This window comes from Danio rerio, chromosome 16 (genome assembly GCF_052040795.2).
Source record: "Danio rerio strain M-AB ecotype USA chromosome 16, GRCz13ab, whole genome shotgun sequence".
Lineage (NCBI taxonomy): Eukaryota > Metazoa > Chordata > Actinopteri > Cypriniformes > Danionidae > Danio > Danio rerio.
The window spans coordinates 12096999-12112395 of NC_141036.1; the positions used below are offsets into that span (position 1 = coordinate 12096999).

At 32.5% G+C, this 15397-nt stretch overlaps 1 protein-coding gene across 2 annotated transcripts; it reads left to right on the top strand.

Moving 5' to 3' along the window:
- Positions 1–387: 387 nt before the first annotated feature.
- On the top strand, positions 388–5961 carry cxcr3.2 (chemokine (C-X-C motif) receptor 3, tandem duplicate 2). Of its 2 annotated transcripts, NM_001007314.1 has the most exons (3): positions 388–434; positions 1716–1851; positions 4246–5961. In NM_001007314.1, exons 2-3 carry the CDS (start codon positions 1816–1818, stop codon positions 5344–5346), a joined length of 1137 nt encoding a protein of 378 aa, NP_001007315.1. In that variant the 5' UTR covers positions 388–434; positions 1716–1815; the 3' UTR covers positions 5347–5961. The 2 variants fall into 2 exon arrangements, with proteins under 2 accessions (NP_001007315.1, XP_087142423.1); XM_087286297.1 differs by lacking the exons at positions 388–434; positions 1716–1851 and adding an exon at positions 3798–3992 and having other exon boundaries at positions 4101–5961.
- Positions 5962–15397: the final 9436 nt, after the last annotated feature.

Genomic DNA, 15397 nt, shown 5'->3' on the forward strand with positions numbered 1-15397 from the left:
ACAAAGATATAAACAAAATCATTTTTTAAAAATGGGGGAAAATACTAAATTACCTCTCAATAATGTTTAGACATTTTGAATTGCAACTGCTATCAAACTAAACAACAAATCATCATATGTACTAATTTAATAAGAGCAAGGCTTTGGCTTCCTGTCTATTAAAAAATACCATAAACCACATTGGAGCCGTAAACATTTAACTAAAAACTGCTACATCTTAGATTTACAAGTACCTTACTACAAATAAAAACTTCTGTTTATGATGTTGAAAATATTTCCACTAAGTTTATGTTTTTTTGGACAGTGAAAGGGGAAGAAAGAAAAAAGGCAGGAAGCACAAAGATTAACATGTTTCCTGAACACTTTGAGAAGTTATCAGACCATCATCAGATCTGGGCAAGTCAAGCCCTGCGCAGACAGCACAGAGACAACAGGTACGTGACTTTGATTTTTTGTTTCTACTATGTTCTAAACGTTAATGCTGGTCCTTGATACAGTTGTAATAAGTCAATTTTACTGTTATCAAAATTTCACTTCAGAGGGTAATTCTTTTCTTGAAATGAATGACAGCAAGTTGGAACATTCTCTCAGATTTACATTAGCAATGCTTTACTTTAACTACAACACCAGATCCATCAACATGTATTATATGGTGATGGCAGAATTGTTAGCCCCCTGAATTATTAACGCCCCTGTTTATTTTTTTCCCCAATTTCTGTTTAATGGAGGGAAGATTGTTTCAGTACATTTCTATGCATAATAGTTTTAAAAACCTATTTCTAATAACTGATTTATTTTATCTTTGCCATGATGACAGTAAATATACAGCTTAAAGTGACATTTAAAGGCTTAACTATGTTAATTAGGTTAACTAGGCAGGTTAGGATAATTAGGCAAGTTATTCTACAACGATGGTTTGTTCCGTACACTATCGAAAAAAAAATTAGCTTAAAGGGGCTAATAATTTTGTCCCAAAAATAGTTTTTAAAAAATTCAAAACTGCTTTTATTCTAGCCGAAATAAAACAAATAAGACTTTTTTCTAGAAGAAAAAATATTATCAGACATACTGTGAAAATTTCCTTGCTCTGTCAAACATCATTTGGGAAATATTTAAAAGGGGACTAATAATTCTGACTTCAACTGTATATATATATATATATATATATATATATATATATATATATATATATATATATATATATATATATATATATATATATATATATATATATATATTAAGGTTTATTAATTGTGATTTATTTTATTTCATATAACAAAAATAATATACTTTTTACAGTTTGAGTCTTTAGCACTTTCAGTTCCTTGTAGTTGTACTCTACTCTTCCCAGGTTTACACAATAAACATTTGATGTTTTACTATAACTTTTTTACAAACTTTTAGATTTCTCAATCTGTCTCAACCTTTTAGAGCTTTCAAAATGTCAAGATGTCTTCGATAAAAATGAATTAATTCAACAAACTTGTAGAAAGAAAAAAAATGTCTGCACTCAACAAATTAAGGATGTTAATTTTACTGTCTGTTTGTTTTTAATCAAAGGAATGCAGATTTTAGTTTTTCCTGCTCATGCAGCTTTCAGTTCCACATTTTAGGCTTTTGTTGTAGCTTGACAACGTGGGATTCAGTTTCTGTGGTCTAACGTTTCACTCTTTGTCCCTCTATTTTTCTTTTTGTGTGTGTTAATTGTCCAATAGAAAGAAGAGACATATAGACAAGATAGTTTGAGAGACGAGACGTGCCTAACATCTCGTGCCCACTATTTTATTTGTATGTCTCACTTCTCTGAAGCTCATCATGGACAACTCAACAACAGCCACAGAGGTCTCAGCGGTGAGTTTTAGTTGCCATTAAACTAATACTTTTAAGAGATCATTTACCTGAAATTAATTTACTCATTTTCAGACCATGTTAGATAGATGACATTTTTCTTTAGTAAATAATTAAAGTAGAAACCTTGGTCCTTAGTGATTTATATAATCCATGTCCAACGTTGCCAGATTAAAACGCACAGACAAGCACCCACAGGCAAAGCAAGATAAATACCTATAGCTCCTAATGATACCATAAGGCCATATTGAAGCTAAAAATTCACTTTGTGCACAACATTATTCTTCATTTATCACACTATTAGTAATTTGGAAAATACTAATGGGAGAACTGGGCCAACATGGGGTGATTTCAGATTTGCAAATGAGTCGTACTTTTGAACCAGTCATTTTTAGAGAACTAAATAGGTTAGAAAATGGAGTGAACTGGATCTGAAACAGTTGGAGGATTTACGAGCTATATTAAAACTCATATTCAGATGTGCCTGAGAGTTATGTCAAAATCTCAAAAAGAGTCAATATGCTGTTTCTTTTGGCCAAAATTCAGCTCTACATTTACATTTTTCTGTGACTGAAATGAGTATCCAGCTCTAAATCAGACCAAAGAACCGATGAGCTGAATAATAAGCATGTGAGGGTTTAAAATAGAAACAAAATAGTTTGCAAAAATGAATAACTTTTGACTTTCCTCAATTAATAATAATAATAATAATAAAATAACATGCATATTGTACTTTAATCACTGTAATCACAAATTAACCATAATTATGGGAGACCAACCATATTTTTAGTAAAACTGTATACAAACATCAATGTACCAAGCAAACCGCATGGCTAGACTTACAATAAAACCATGTTTAATTTTCATTTATGTAGATTACCAAAAATGTTTCGAATGTTGATAATGTTCTTGTTTTGCTTCATAAGACTTTAATTTGACCTCAGCTTTGCTTGTACTTTGCAATTGTTATTGACTTCCATTTTACAAATCATAATTACAACAGCTTCAGCCACAAATCTATTATTGTTCTACTTAGGCTAGTCTGACGTATCGACTTTGGTACCAATCAGTACAGATTTTTTTAAAGTCCCACTAACATTTTAATAGCTGCTGAACCCTTTCCTAAATTCTGCTGACTGGCCAATATGTTCATGTGCTCAACAGAAATGACAATGTTTGGCTTCTTTAAAGGTCATTGTTTCACCACTTTTCACCTCTGTTCACCAAACATGAACGCAGATAAACACAAACAAGAGAGCTTGAAATGGTGTAGCTGTTCATGCATGGTGAAAAAAAGTGAAGAGTGGTGAAGCAATTACACTTATGGCCTATTTATGACCTACAGTCATGAACATTTGCAGGAAAATTACAAGAATAATTTATCTGTAGATGCTCTGTTTAACTGTTTTCTTACTAGTGAAATACTCAGTTTTTCCACTTCCACTTACTTTACGTCATGTAAATAGCAAATGCGCCATGGAGCAACGCAACTGGCTCTTAAAGGGAATGGGAGATGAGAGTTTGATTGGTTTATTCTCAAAACACACCTATAACTTATTAATAAAATAAGCTCAACCCTTTAGACCATGCGCCACGGCGCAAAGTGGATTTTTCTGTCCTTATATTAGCAAAAATGGATTCTCTCTGAAAGCGTTTGCGCCTTGCGCTGTGCGCTTTGTGCATGGATCGTCAAAATAGAGCCCTTAGCCTTTGTCTTTGAAGTCTTCAAAAGTGTTGTTGCTCAAGTGTCTCCTAAAGCTTCATCAGCAAAGTGTTGATTTAATTCACATTACAAGCATAATCAGAGATGCATCTCACAGTGGCAAATTAAACATATGAGTACTGAGTGTCATCAGTACTGTTTACTAAAAAATTGCCAAATACTGGCCTGGCAGACGTAACACAATGTTTTTAAAGAGATTGTTTTGTGCGTATTTTTCAGAAATAGTTTATAATGTAAAGGTGAAACTTTCAAAACACAGTGAAGAAACTTTTCTGTTTTGGATACGTTGTTGTCATGTAAACATATCCTCACCTGGCCTGAAGATGAGTAAATTAACCGCAATTTTTTTTTTTTAATGTTGGTGCAGCACTACACTGTAAAAAAATCTGTAATTTTTCTGGGGTGCCAAAAAAAAAACAAAGTAAAATAACGAACATTAAATTACAGAAATTTACTGTAAAATAACGGACATAAAATTACAGAAATTTACTTAAAATTTCTGGTAAATTCAACCTCTGTTATTTTACAGTAAATTCCTTTAATTTAACAGCCCGTATTTTATGGTTTATTTCCGGCACCCCAGCTGCTAGGAATAAACCGTAAAATTAAGAAGAAGCTGAAATGACCAAGATATTGAATGACCAAGATATTGAAAGGCATCTGTTTTGTTACAGCCTACAGATTATGACTACAGCAGTGCTTCCTATGATGATGATAATCCTAATGCTGCCCCCTGCAGTCTGAGAGAAACGTGGAATTTTCTTGGTCGCTTTGCACCTGTGGCTTACATCATGGTGTTTATCCTGGCGCTAGTGGGTAACATACTTGTGCTTTGTGTTATCCGCCGATATCGCCAATCTCGACACAGTCCCTGCTCCTTCTCACTGACAGACACCTTCCTGCTACATTTGGCCGTCTCAGACCTTCTTCTGGCTGCAACGTTGCCATTTTTCGCCGTCGAGTGGATCAGCGAGTGGGTGTTTGGCAAGGTCATGTGTAAAATAACTGGAGCTTTGTTCTCGCTGAATGTTTATTGTGGGGTGCTCTTCCTGGCATGTATCAGCTTTGACAGATACCTGGCTATTGTCCACGCCATCAATATCAGCTGGAGACGCAAAACCTGCCATGCTCAGCTGGCCTGCGCCTTCATTTGGGTCATCTGTTTGGGATTGTCCATGGTGGACATGCACTTTCGTGACTTAGTGCAAATTCCTGGCATGAATCGAATGGTGTGCCAAATAGTTTATTCTGAACAATACTCCAAGCAATGGCAAATTGGTATGCAGCTGGTAAGCATGGTTCTTGGGTTCATACTTCCTCTGTTGGTAATGCTGTATTGCTACCTTCACATTTTCAAAGCTCTGTGCCATGCCACACGTAGGCAGAAACGCCGCTCACTGAGGCTCATCATCTCCTTAGTCATCGTGTTCGTGATCAGCTGGGCGCCTTATAATGCTCTGCGGATGACTGACAGCTTGCAGATGTTAGGCGTCATTGTCAAATCCTGCGCATTGAACAATGTGTTGGATGTGGGCATTCTGGTGACAGAAAGTCTGGGCTTGGCACATTGCGCTTTAAATCCTCTACTTTATGGGCTTGTGGGAGTGAAGTTTCGCCGTGAGCTTGCCCAGATGTGCAAGGCTGCTTTAGGACCCCAGGGGTGCCTCGGGTTGGTGGGATGGGCAAACGGTCGAGGATCAAGCACCCGCAGGCCTACTGGATCATTCAGTTCAGTGGAGACCGAGAACACCTCGTACTTTTCTGTCATGGCCTGACAAGAGGGCAAGAGGAGAAGTGACACTTGTTTTTCATCAGAGTCTGAAAAGTCAGCAAGATTTTTGTTTGTGTAGAGTAAAAACTGAAGCTTTCCATGGTTCTCCTTTTTTAAAAACGTGGCATTATAAAATAATGAAGTGTGTATTAATAGTGGTTGTGTGTAAAGTGATAGTTCACCCAAAGTAAAATGTTGTCACTATTTACTCACCCTCAAGTGGCTCCAAACTTTTGAGTATCATTTTTTTTGTTGAACTCAAATTAAGATATTTTCAAAAATACCTGTTATTATACCTGAAAAAATACCCCATATTTTCATTAAATACCATTGACCAATGTTCAGTATAGGAAAAACAAATACCGTCGAAGTCAATGTTACATCTTTTTCAAAAAATTTTATTCAAATATCTTCTTTTGTGTTCAAGAGAAGAAAGTAATTGAAACAAGTTTGTATCAAGTGAAAGGTGAGTAAATGATGATTAAATTCTCAGTTTTGGACAAACTATCCCTTTAAATACGACGTTTTGATCATTTTTTTATATATTTTTACAGATCATCTGCATGTTTTTGCTTGCTTTGTAAATTAATCTGCCTTTTAAATAAATCATTTAAATGAATGAGTCTTTGAATCATTCGGTAATACGGGATTGTTGCGGTCATGTTAACTTATGCATTATACAGGCCTAAACCACACTGTAAAACCCAAAACATTAAGGTAACTCAAACCCCTTGAGGAAACCGATTGCAAAAAACCATTTAAGTTCAAAAACGAATCCTAATGAGTACTGTGAACTTAATCCATTTGAGTAAATGAAGCAATTTAAGCACAGTAAAACCCAATAAATGACGAGAACTCAAACCAACTGATACAGTAAAACCCAATGAGTTTAGGCAACTCAAACTGTTTGAGGAAATCGATTGCAACAGACCATTTGAGTTAAAAAAAAACGAATCTATACGAGTACTGTGAACTTACTCTATTCAAACTGAAGAAATGAGGTATTTAATTGACCCATTAGCTTCAACACTGAGCTCAAAACTCTTTTCAAATTAATAGAATTAGCTTTCAGTCAATTTTGAGCTCACTACACTCATTTCATTTGATAAAGTTGACTGTTGGGTTTTACAGTGCAGTAAAAGAACAAGCATAATTATAATTATAAATGTTAATTTCTCTTTATTTTTATTCTCCATTTAGTATTTTTTATCTGTTTTTATCCCTATGTTGCTCCCTGGTTGCTTCTGTCATAAAAACAAACTCCCTTTATGTGTAAACATATCGGTCAAAAAAAGCTTTTCTGAAAATTCTAAAACTGACCATAGTTTTACTGCCAAAATCCCACAATTATTGTAAATAAACCATAGTTACCACAAAATAATCATGATTGTCCACCATAGTTTATAAAGATAAAAAAAACATGTTTACTACATTTTTAATATACTAAAAGCTAGTTTTTTAGGAAAAGTTAAAAAACTTTTTTCTTTTCTTTGTTTTGCCAAAGGTTAGGCAGTTTTTCCTCTAATGTAGCCTATATGGGCAATATAACATAAAATAATATCGTTTTTATTTTCCAAATATTTCAAATGAAGACAAATAGTAGATTTTCTTTTAAATAAAATGCTGTTGATCCAATTCCTAGTCTATTCTGCTTTTTCATGGAAGTTGTCACCATGATGTGAATCATCTTGAGTTGTCTGGGTTTGGTTTTAAAAACAGGAACTGAAACATTTGAGGCTACACGTCTATTTTATTTTTTTCTAAAAAAATCTTTTAAAGTCAATTTGAACTTCATTTTATAAATGCGTTGATTGATAGTACATTCATTCATTTATTTTCTTTTCTGCTTAGTGCCTTTATTAATCCGGGGTCTCCACAGCAGAATGAACCGCCAACTTATTCAGCACATGTTTTACGCAGCGGATGCCCTTCCAGCTGCAACTCATCTCTGTGAAACATCCATACACACTGATTCACACTCATACACTAAGGACAATTTAGCCTTCTGTACTGCATGTCTCTAAACTGTGGGGGAAACCGGAGCATTGATAGTACAGTAAATGACAAATATTAGCATGATTATTGTTCTATTTTTAGCAATGTGTTGTCAAATCCAAAACAAACAGTGTTTTTCAATAAACGTCTAATGAGAATTAGAATTACTCATTCAGTTTATTCTTTAGCTATAGGCAGGATGTAAAAGCTATTATTATTATCATCATCTCAGAACAACAGCCACAAAAACCATCATGGCTGTTAAAACTGATACGAGTACAAAGTACAACACTTTATATAAAATATTGATACAGTTTCAAAATTTTAAAACAACAAAGACAACTGACTAAACTACAAAGAGTACTTTTGAAGATTAAAAGAAAACACCAATAACCTTTTAATGAAAATATGTATCTGTAAGCATTTCTGCATATTCCACAGATGTCCAAACACCATTATCGTCGGCATGCTGTCTTGCTGTTTGGTATTCTGACCACAAAGCACTTGTACATGCTCATTTATAATTTTAAAAACTTTGACTAGTGTGTGATGACAGTTTCACGACCAAATGTTACGCAATAAGAGTCTCGTTTTTGGTGTTTAAAGTTGCCAAGGATGTGATGACAGCTCCTGACTGAGAAGCTGTCATTCGACACCCGACAAGGTTTGTCAATACAATTCTTTCATAGTTGAAGTCAAAATTATTAGCCTGCCTTTGAATTTTTTTCTTTTGTTAAATATTTATAATATTTATAATTTAATTTTATAATTTATAATAACAGAGCAAGGACATTTTCACAGTATGTCTGATATTATTTTTCTTCTGGAGAAAGTCTTTGTTTTATTTCGGCTAGAGTAAAAGCAGTTTTACATTTTTTATGAACTATTTTAAGGTCAAAATTATTAGCCCCTTTAAGCTAATTTTTTTTCGATAGTCTAAAGAACAAACCATCACTTTAACATAACTTGTCTTTTTATCCTATCCTGCCTAGTTAACCAAGTTAAGTCTTTAAATGTCACTTTAAGCTGTATAGAAGTGTCTTGAAAAATATCTAGTCAAATATAATTTACTGTCATCATGACAAAGATAAAATAAATCCGTTATTAGAAATGAGTTATTAAAACTATTATGTTTAGAAATGTGTTGAAAAAAATCTTTTCTTCATTAAACAGAAATTTGTGGAAAAAATAAACAGGGGGGCTAATAATAATAACAAACTGTATATGCTATTGTTACAGTTCATGTTCATAAAATTCATATTTTTTCACCACTTCTGCCTTTATGTATATTTTCTTTTTGTTGTCTGGCTGAGCACCCATTTTTGATTGATGTGCATGCTTTTGTGCAATTTTTATAATGACCATTTAGACAATAAAATTTACATTAAATTTCCATACATTATTTGTATAAGCAAATGCACAAACCTTTGGAACTTCACTATTAGCAGTGCTTGCTGTAATTTTTCCCAACAAAAAGAAAAGAGTTTAATCTCTAATCTAATCAAATGTATTTGTGTCAGTTTGGTGAAATCTAGTAAAGAAAAATAAGAGAAAGAAAACAACAACACAAAAATCTATCACTGAAAACAATGTGGCTTGCTGTTATGACATAATTCAGGATTTTATGTTAGACACAAAAATGACAATTTTATTAACTTTAATATTTTAATAATATTAAAGTGTTGTTTTTCACTAACCGCTGACTGCATATGCACAATTGAAGTCAAAATTATCAGCCCCCCTGTTTATTTTTCCCCCAATAACACATTTCTAAACATATTAGTTTTAATAACTCATTTCTAATAACGGATTTATTTTATCTTTGTCATGATAACAGTAAATAATATTTGACTAGATATTTTTCAAGACACTTCTATACAGCTTAAAGTGACATTTAAAGGCTTAACTAGGTTAATTGGGTTAATTAGGCAGGTTAGGGTATTTAGGCAAGTTATTGTGCAGCGATGGTTTGTTTTGTAGACTATCGAAAAAATAGCTTAAAGGGGCTAATAATTTTAACCTTAAAATGGTTCATAAAAAATTCAAAACTAATTTTATTCTAGCTGAAATAAAACAAATAAGACTTTCTCCAGAAGACAAAATATTATCAGACATACTGTGAAAATGTCCTTGCTCTGTTAAACATCATTTGGGAAATATTAAAAAAAAGAATAATAAATCAAAGGGGGCTAATAATTCTGATTCAACTGGATATCTATAGTCTTTGCTACATATCTAGTCAACTAAATTTGCACCATCAAAATTTTGAAAAACCTAAAATTAAAAAAAAATAAAATTAAAAAATAAAATTAGTGGAAGTGCACATGTTCATTTATTTATTTTATTTATAATTTTTAAACAGAAAAAGATTAAAAGATAATCTGGCCTGACTCAGCATGAATGCTGTTTTTCAGCAGGTTCCTGCTCTGTAGAACATAAAAACATACAGACACACTTTACATCTTATCCATCAACATATGAGAACAATACAAACAATCACCAAACATACAACATGAAGAGAGACAGGCTGTCTGTCTGTGGCTACAGCGATAGTTGACCATCAGATGACGAGCATGAGATTTTTTAAAAAGTCCTAATGTTGGTATTGTTTTTAGATGTTGTGGGATCTCATTCCAGGCTTTTGTAAATACAGAAAAGAAAGATCTCTGTCCATAACAGTTTTTGAAAGCTGGTAATGGCAAACATCCATTTGTTTCAGATCTGGTGCAACGATCAGTCCTTGTGTTAAGTTTTGGTAGCAAAGCACCATGGGCTGCTGAGTATCACTATTTAAAATTTGATAGTAGAGTTTAATCTCTGTGTTCATAATGTCACATTTAAATGATAAAGCATTAGAGAGTGATAGATCGTAGAAGTGATTTGTTCATCCAGAAAGTCTATTGTGAATCTTATTGTACAGTCAAGCTATTGGCTCCAAGATATAATTTGTTGTGAGTGACCAAAAAGGCACACAGTAAGACAAGGTATTATGGCATGAAGACAGACATCTTCACAGCTGACCATCTGTATCACCTTTTTTAAATATTAAGGTTATTATAGCTAGCAGGTTCAATCACTGATTAGTAGTTTCGTTAACATTAAAACAATCTTTGCTGACAATATAATAATACATTATGCTCTGAAATCTACCAAGAAGATGTAGAATGTGGCTTAATATGCCATTGTCATCCACAGGAAATCACCCTATAGTATTCATCATCTGTTTTACCTTATTTGGAAGGGTCATGAATATTAATGAGCTCTGCTCAGATGCTGCATTACTTAGTCTTTTGTGAAGGAACATCAAAATTAGACATCAAGAATTTGAAGTCAAAAACAGCTCTACAAAAACTTGACATAAAGGCAAAATGTACACTATAGTAAAAATAAACCTGACCTGAAAGTCAGAGGGATCTTCAGCAAACACTTTCAACACAGAGTTCCAAAAAACAGAGCGCGCAGACAAGGCTTAGCAGCTAATGAGTGTCCATAATGTGTAATTACAAAATTGAAAAACTCCCAATCAAACTCTCTAAATTTCATCAACAAGTGCTTACAACATGGAGGCTTATTTACAAACACAACTTCTCTCCACATAGTTTTCTTATTTGGAATAATGCCAATATCATGTATAGAAATAAGTCACTATTCTTTAACAATTGGTTTAACAATGGACTATTATTAGTTAACCAATTATTTGATAATGCTGGAAATTTATTTACATTTACAGAATTTATGGCAAGATACAAAATTCCTGTTACATTAAAGGAATTTACTATTCTAACCGGGGCAATACCTACTGGCATACATATGCTGTATAAAGGCAGTGTATGTACATCAGCACTTACTGTTTGTCCTCCTAAACCTGAACAAACCTCGGTTGGGTTTATCTGTTTCTCTGGATTTAAGCCTAATAATCACAAAATTAGATCTTTAATCTTAAAAGAAAATATGTCTATACCGTATGTTATTTTTACTGGAACAATATCTTTAATAATATAAACTGGACTCAAGTTTGGTCATTACCTCAAATTTTTTTTTATCACAAATAAGGCTAAAGAAATATCATTTAAATTACTTCATAGAGTTTATCCCACAAAATTATTTATAAAAAAATTTAAAATTGGTATTGAGTTAGAATGCTGTTTTTGCGAAAGCTTTAAAGAAACTATTTCACATTTATTTTGGTCTTACCAATATACTCGACTATTTTGGATCAATGTTGAAGCTTATATTGCTCATAATATCTTAAAAACCTTTTCCTTATCTTATAAACATGTGATTTTGGGTTTTTATGTTAAGGATCGCTCTTTAAAAGATGCTGGTTTTATTATAAATTTTATTTTATTATTATGTAAATTTCACATACATAGATCCAAGTTTTCCAAAAGCAAACCTCTCTTCATGGTGTTAGAAAAAGAGATTCAAATGTATATAAAAGTGATTTCCAAGTCTCAAAATACAAAAGCAATTAAAACAATTAATATATGCTCCTCCTTTAACATTTTTACATAAACTGTTTGTATATATGCATTTCCTGTAAAAAAAAAAAAAAAAAAGAAGTGCATTAATAACTCTTGTAAATAACTAAAATTATAAAATGTGCGAAACATATTTGTATGTAATTTGATAATTATGTACCCTCTCCTCTGTTTTTTTTCTCTTCTCCTTTGTTTTTTCACTTAAAACTGTACATGCTTGTTCTTGTTAATAAAAATTTTTTTTTAAAAAAGCTAATGAGTGTCCAAGAATGAGCAAAGATACTGTAGCAGCAAAGAGTATTCCATATATGCATGCACAAATGAGCCAAGCTGAGGTGATGTCATTAAAGTAATTAAACTAGTAATCAGGGGGAAGTTCTTGGGGAGTCTTGTGAATTGTCTCCCTCAGCTGGACAGTCTGAGGTGTGACAGATAAGTCATAGATTATGCAATCATTATGAAGCTTCCATTACTCTGCTCGGCCATCCTTTTCCATCAGCTCTATAAAAATCTAAAAATATTGAGTGCTATCTTATTTATCATTATTTCATTTTGCAATTTCAAGGGACTAATTTTCTGTTCACTCAAAGTGAGCAGAGATCTCATGTAGAGGTGTGAAAATGGTGGTCAACTTCTGCTATATTTGTAAAGTTTTAGTAAAACTGCAGTATAACTGCTATGCTTAAGAAAGCGCCTCACCTATATTTTTGCTGCAAGCCAGATCACATGCAACAAATATACACCAATGGTTAAATGGGTAAAGGAACTCAAGGCAGTGGTTCATTGCACAGGGATCAGATCAAAGATCAAAGAGTCAAAAACATTACTGTAGATTTTTAGTGATTAATAGTTTTTATTGATTCTCAGGCAGGTTTCAGCATGGAATACAAAATACAACTCTGAAAAGAATCAACATTTTGTTTTGTTTTTTGTTTTTGCCCTATTATTAACCCACCCCAAACTAATCCCTACTACTACTTTAAGGTTCTGGCTTGGCTATCAGTAAATATAATTAAGGCCTCTATCTTATATAATGAAGAAAAAATTAAAATAAAATACAATAGAAATTGAATGAAACAAATGAATGGGTAAGTTTAGTCAATGACATGTCAAATTTACACTGTTGACATCAGTATATTTCTCATACATTTATTACTCTTCCATTTCCCAACAGTTTAAGTATTTACTGTAGATTTTTATTAATTTTTGCTTGTTTTAATGTTTGACATTTGAGAAAGTTTTAGGGAAAATTGTGCAATATTGCCTAATGTATATAAGAAATTAGTGATTTTACTCTCAACAATTATAAAGAACATCTAGCGTTTCAATTGCACGTAATAGGCCTACCACCTACCATCAACTGTGTGCCCATTATAAGCTATTTCATGTACAGAATGCTTCAATGTATGTAGGTATACCGTGAACACTTTCAGCTTGTCTGGGTTGAGGAGTAAAGGAAAACATGTCACTTTATTGCATTTTAAAATACAAAATATCCATTAAAGTTCAGTTCCATGGGTAAATTCCATAATATTTAGTCATAACTTTAGTTTTTTTTTTATCTCATTTATTTAATTTAGACATACTCTTTAAAACCATCCCAAGATATCCGCTTATAATGTTACCAACTGCAGAAAATATAAAATTGTAATAATTTCAGTTTGAGAGGGCTAGAGATGCACATTTATTTTGTTTAGCATTTAGGTGTTTACAGATACAATTCCAAAGACTGAATGGTAATTGCATTTCCACCTAATTTCTTAACTGCTTTTAGATTTTGTGATAGTTGTTATTAAGGTACATTTGTTTGTTCTTGCTTTTACCACTCTAGTAAATTCTTAACTAGAGAACATTTAAACTCCACACAGAAACACTAATGACCCAGCCGAGGTTCGAACCAGCAACCTTCTTGCAGTGAGGTGACAGCACAACCTATTGCCACCGCATTGCCAAAACACATTTTGTCTTATTTTTTTTCCTCAAGTAATCAAGCAAGCATTTTTTTGTTTTTAAATGATGTCTAATAGATGTCTAGACGTCTAACATTGGGCTATCAGTGAAAATCTAATAATATGCCAAAACTAGACTAGTCATCAAATAAACAGAAATGAATGACTACACATATAAAGTCTGTCTAATCTGCTATTTGATGACTAGTCTAGTTTTGGCCTATTCTTAGATGTCTATTACATTTTAGATGCCCAAGTTTAGCCTTGTTTTAGCCAAGCTATGTCTATTAGACGTCTATTAAACACAAAATCGTTTGCTGGGAAGATTGTCCACATTTTTTTCTTTATGGATAACTGATGTCAACAGAAGTCAACAATTATGGAGGATGTTTCTGGAAGTTTTCGATAAAACGGTAGTGTTGGCAGGTATGCAAATTGATTAAGTTAACTTAAAACTTTTAACAAATTTATGTGAATTAAACATAACATATTTAAGTTGTCCCAATGAAACCTTAATAATTGTGTTGTTACAGCTCATTTTAAATAAGTAGTTTGACGTTTGTAGTTTGTTGAGCTGAGGAAAAGTAAATATGCAACTAAGTTCATGACAAATAACATTTGAAGGGGTGGGGGATAAACTTTAAGTTAAGCATTTTCTTATTCCTCTAACAGTACTTTATTTAATTATTTACCTGCCTGCACTATTAATTGTTTATATTTATTTATACAGGAATTTGTGCATTTTTTATACACATTTATTTATTTATTTGCATATTTATTGTTTCATTTATGCAGAAATGTATAGATTTGTTTACTTATTTACAGTTAAAGTCAAAATTATTAGCTCTCTTTGAATTTTTTTTTCTTTTTTAAATATTTCTCAAATTATGTTTATCAGAGCAAGGAAATTTTCAAAGTATGTCTGATAATAATTTTTCTTCTGGAGAAAGTGTTATTTGTTTTTATGGTTAGAATAAAAGCAGTTTTTAATTTTTAAAAAACATTTTAAGGTCAAAATTATTAGCCCCTTTAAGCTATATTTTTTTTCGATAGTCTACAGAACAAACCATCATTACACAATAACTTGCCTAATTACCCTAACCTGCCTAGTTAACCTAATTAACCTAGTTAAGCCTTTAAATGTCACTTTAATCTGTATAGAAGTGTCTTGAAAAATATCTAGTCAGATATTATTTACTGTCATCATGACAAAGATAAAATAGCCTAAATCAGTTATTAGAAATGAGTTATTAAAACTATTATGTTTAGAAATGTGTTGAAAATCTCCTTTAAACAGAATGTGGGCGGGAAATAAACAGGGGGGCTTATTCTGACTTCAACTGTATAAATTTGCGTATTTATTTATTTATTATTTTGCAGGTTTCGTCCGCCATAAACAATAGACTGATGTCATGATGTCATGTGCGTATGGGGTCTTGCAGACAAAAAAAGAGAAGATTTTTGTATGCTACAGCTGATGTAATGTTACATCAGGGGGCTTTACCGAGGTTTCGTTTTCAATTCAACTGCATTTTGGACAAGGTTAGCACTAGATGGCGCTGAAAAACCTGCTGAAATCATCACGCTCGATAAGCTCAAAGTTTTTTTTTACTGTAAAATATATTTAGGC

Excerpts from the sequence above, each read along its gene's own strand:
- cxcr3.2 (NM_001007314.1), top strand. The coding sequence starts at position 1,816 with ATGGACAACTCAACAACAGCCACAGAGGTCTCAGCG. Across the intron at positions 1,852-4,245 it reads CAGCCACAGAGGTCTCAGCG|CCTACAGATTATGACTACAG; the intron begins GTGAGTTTTAGT and ends GTTTTGTTACAG.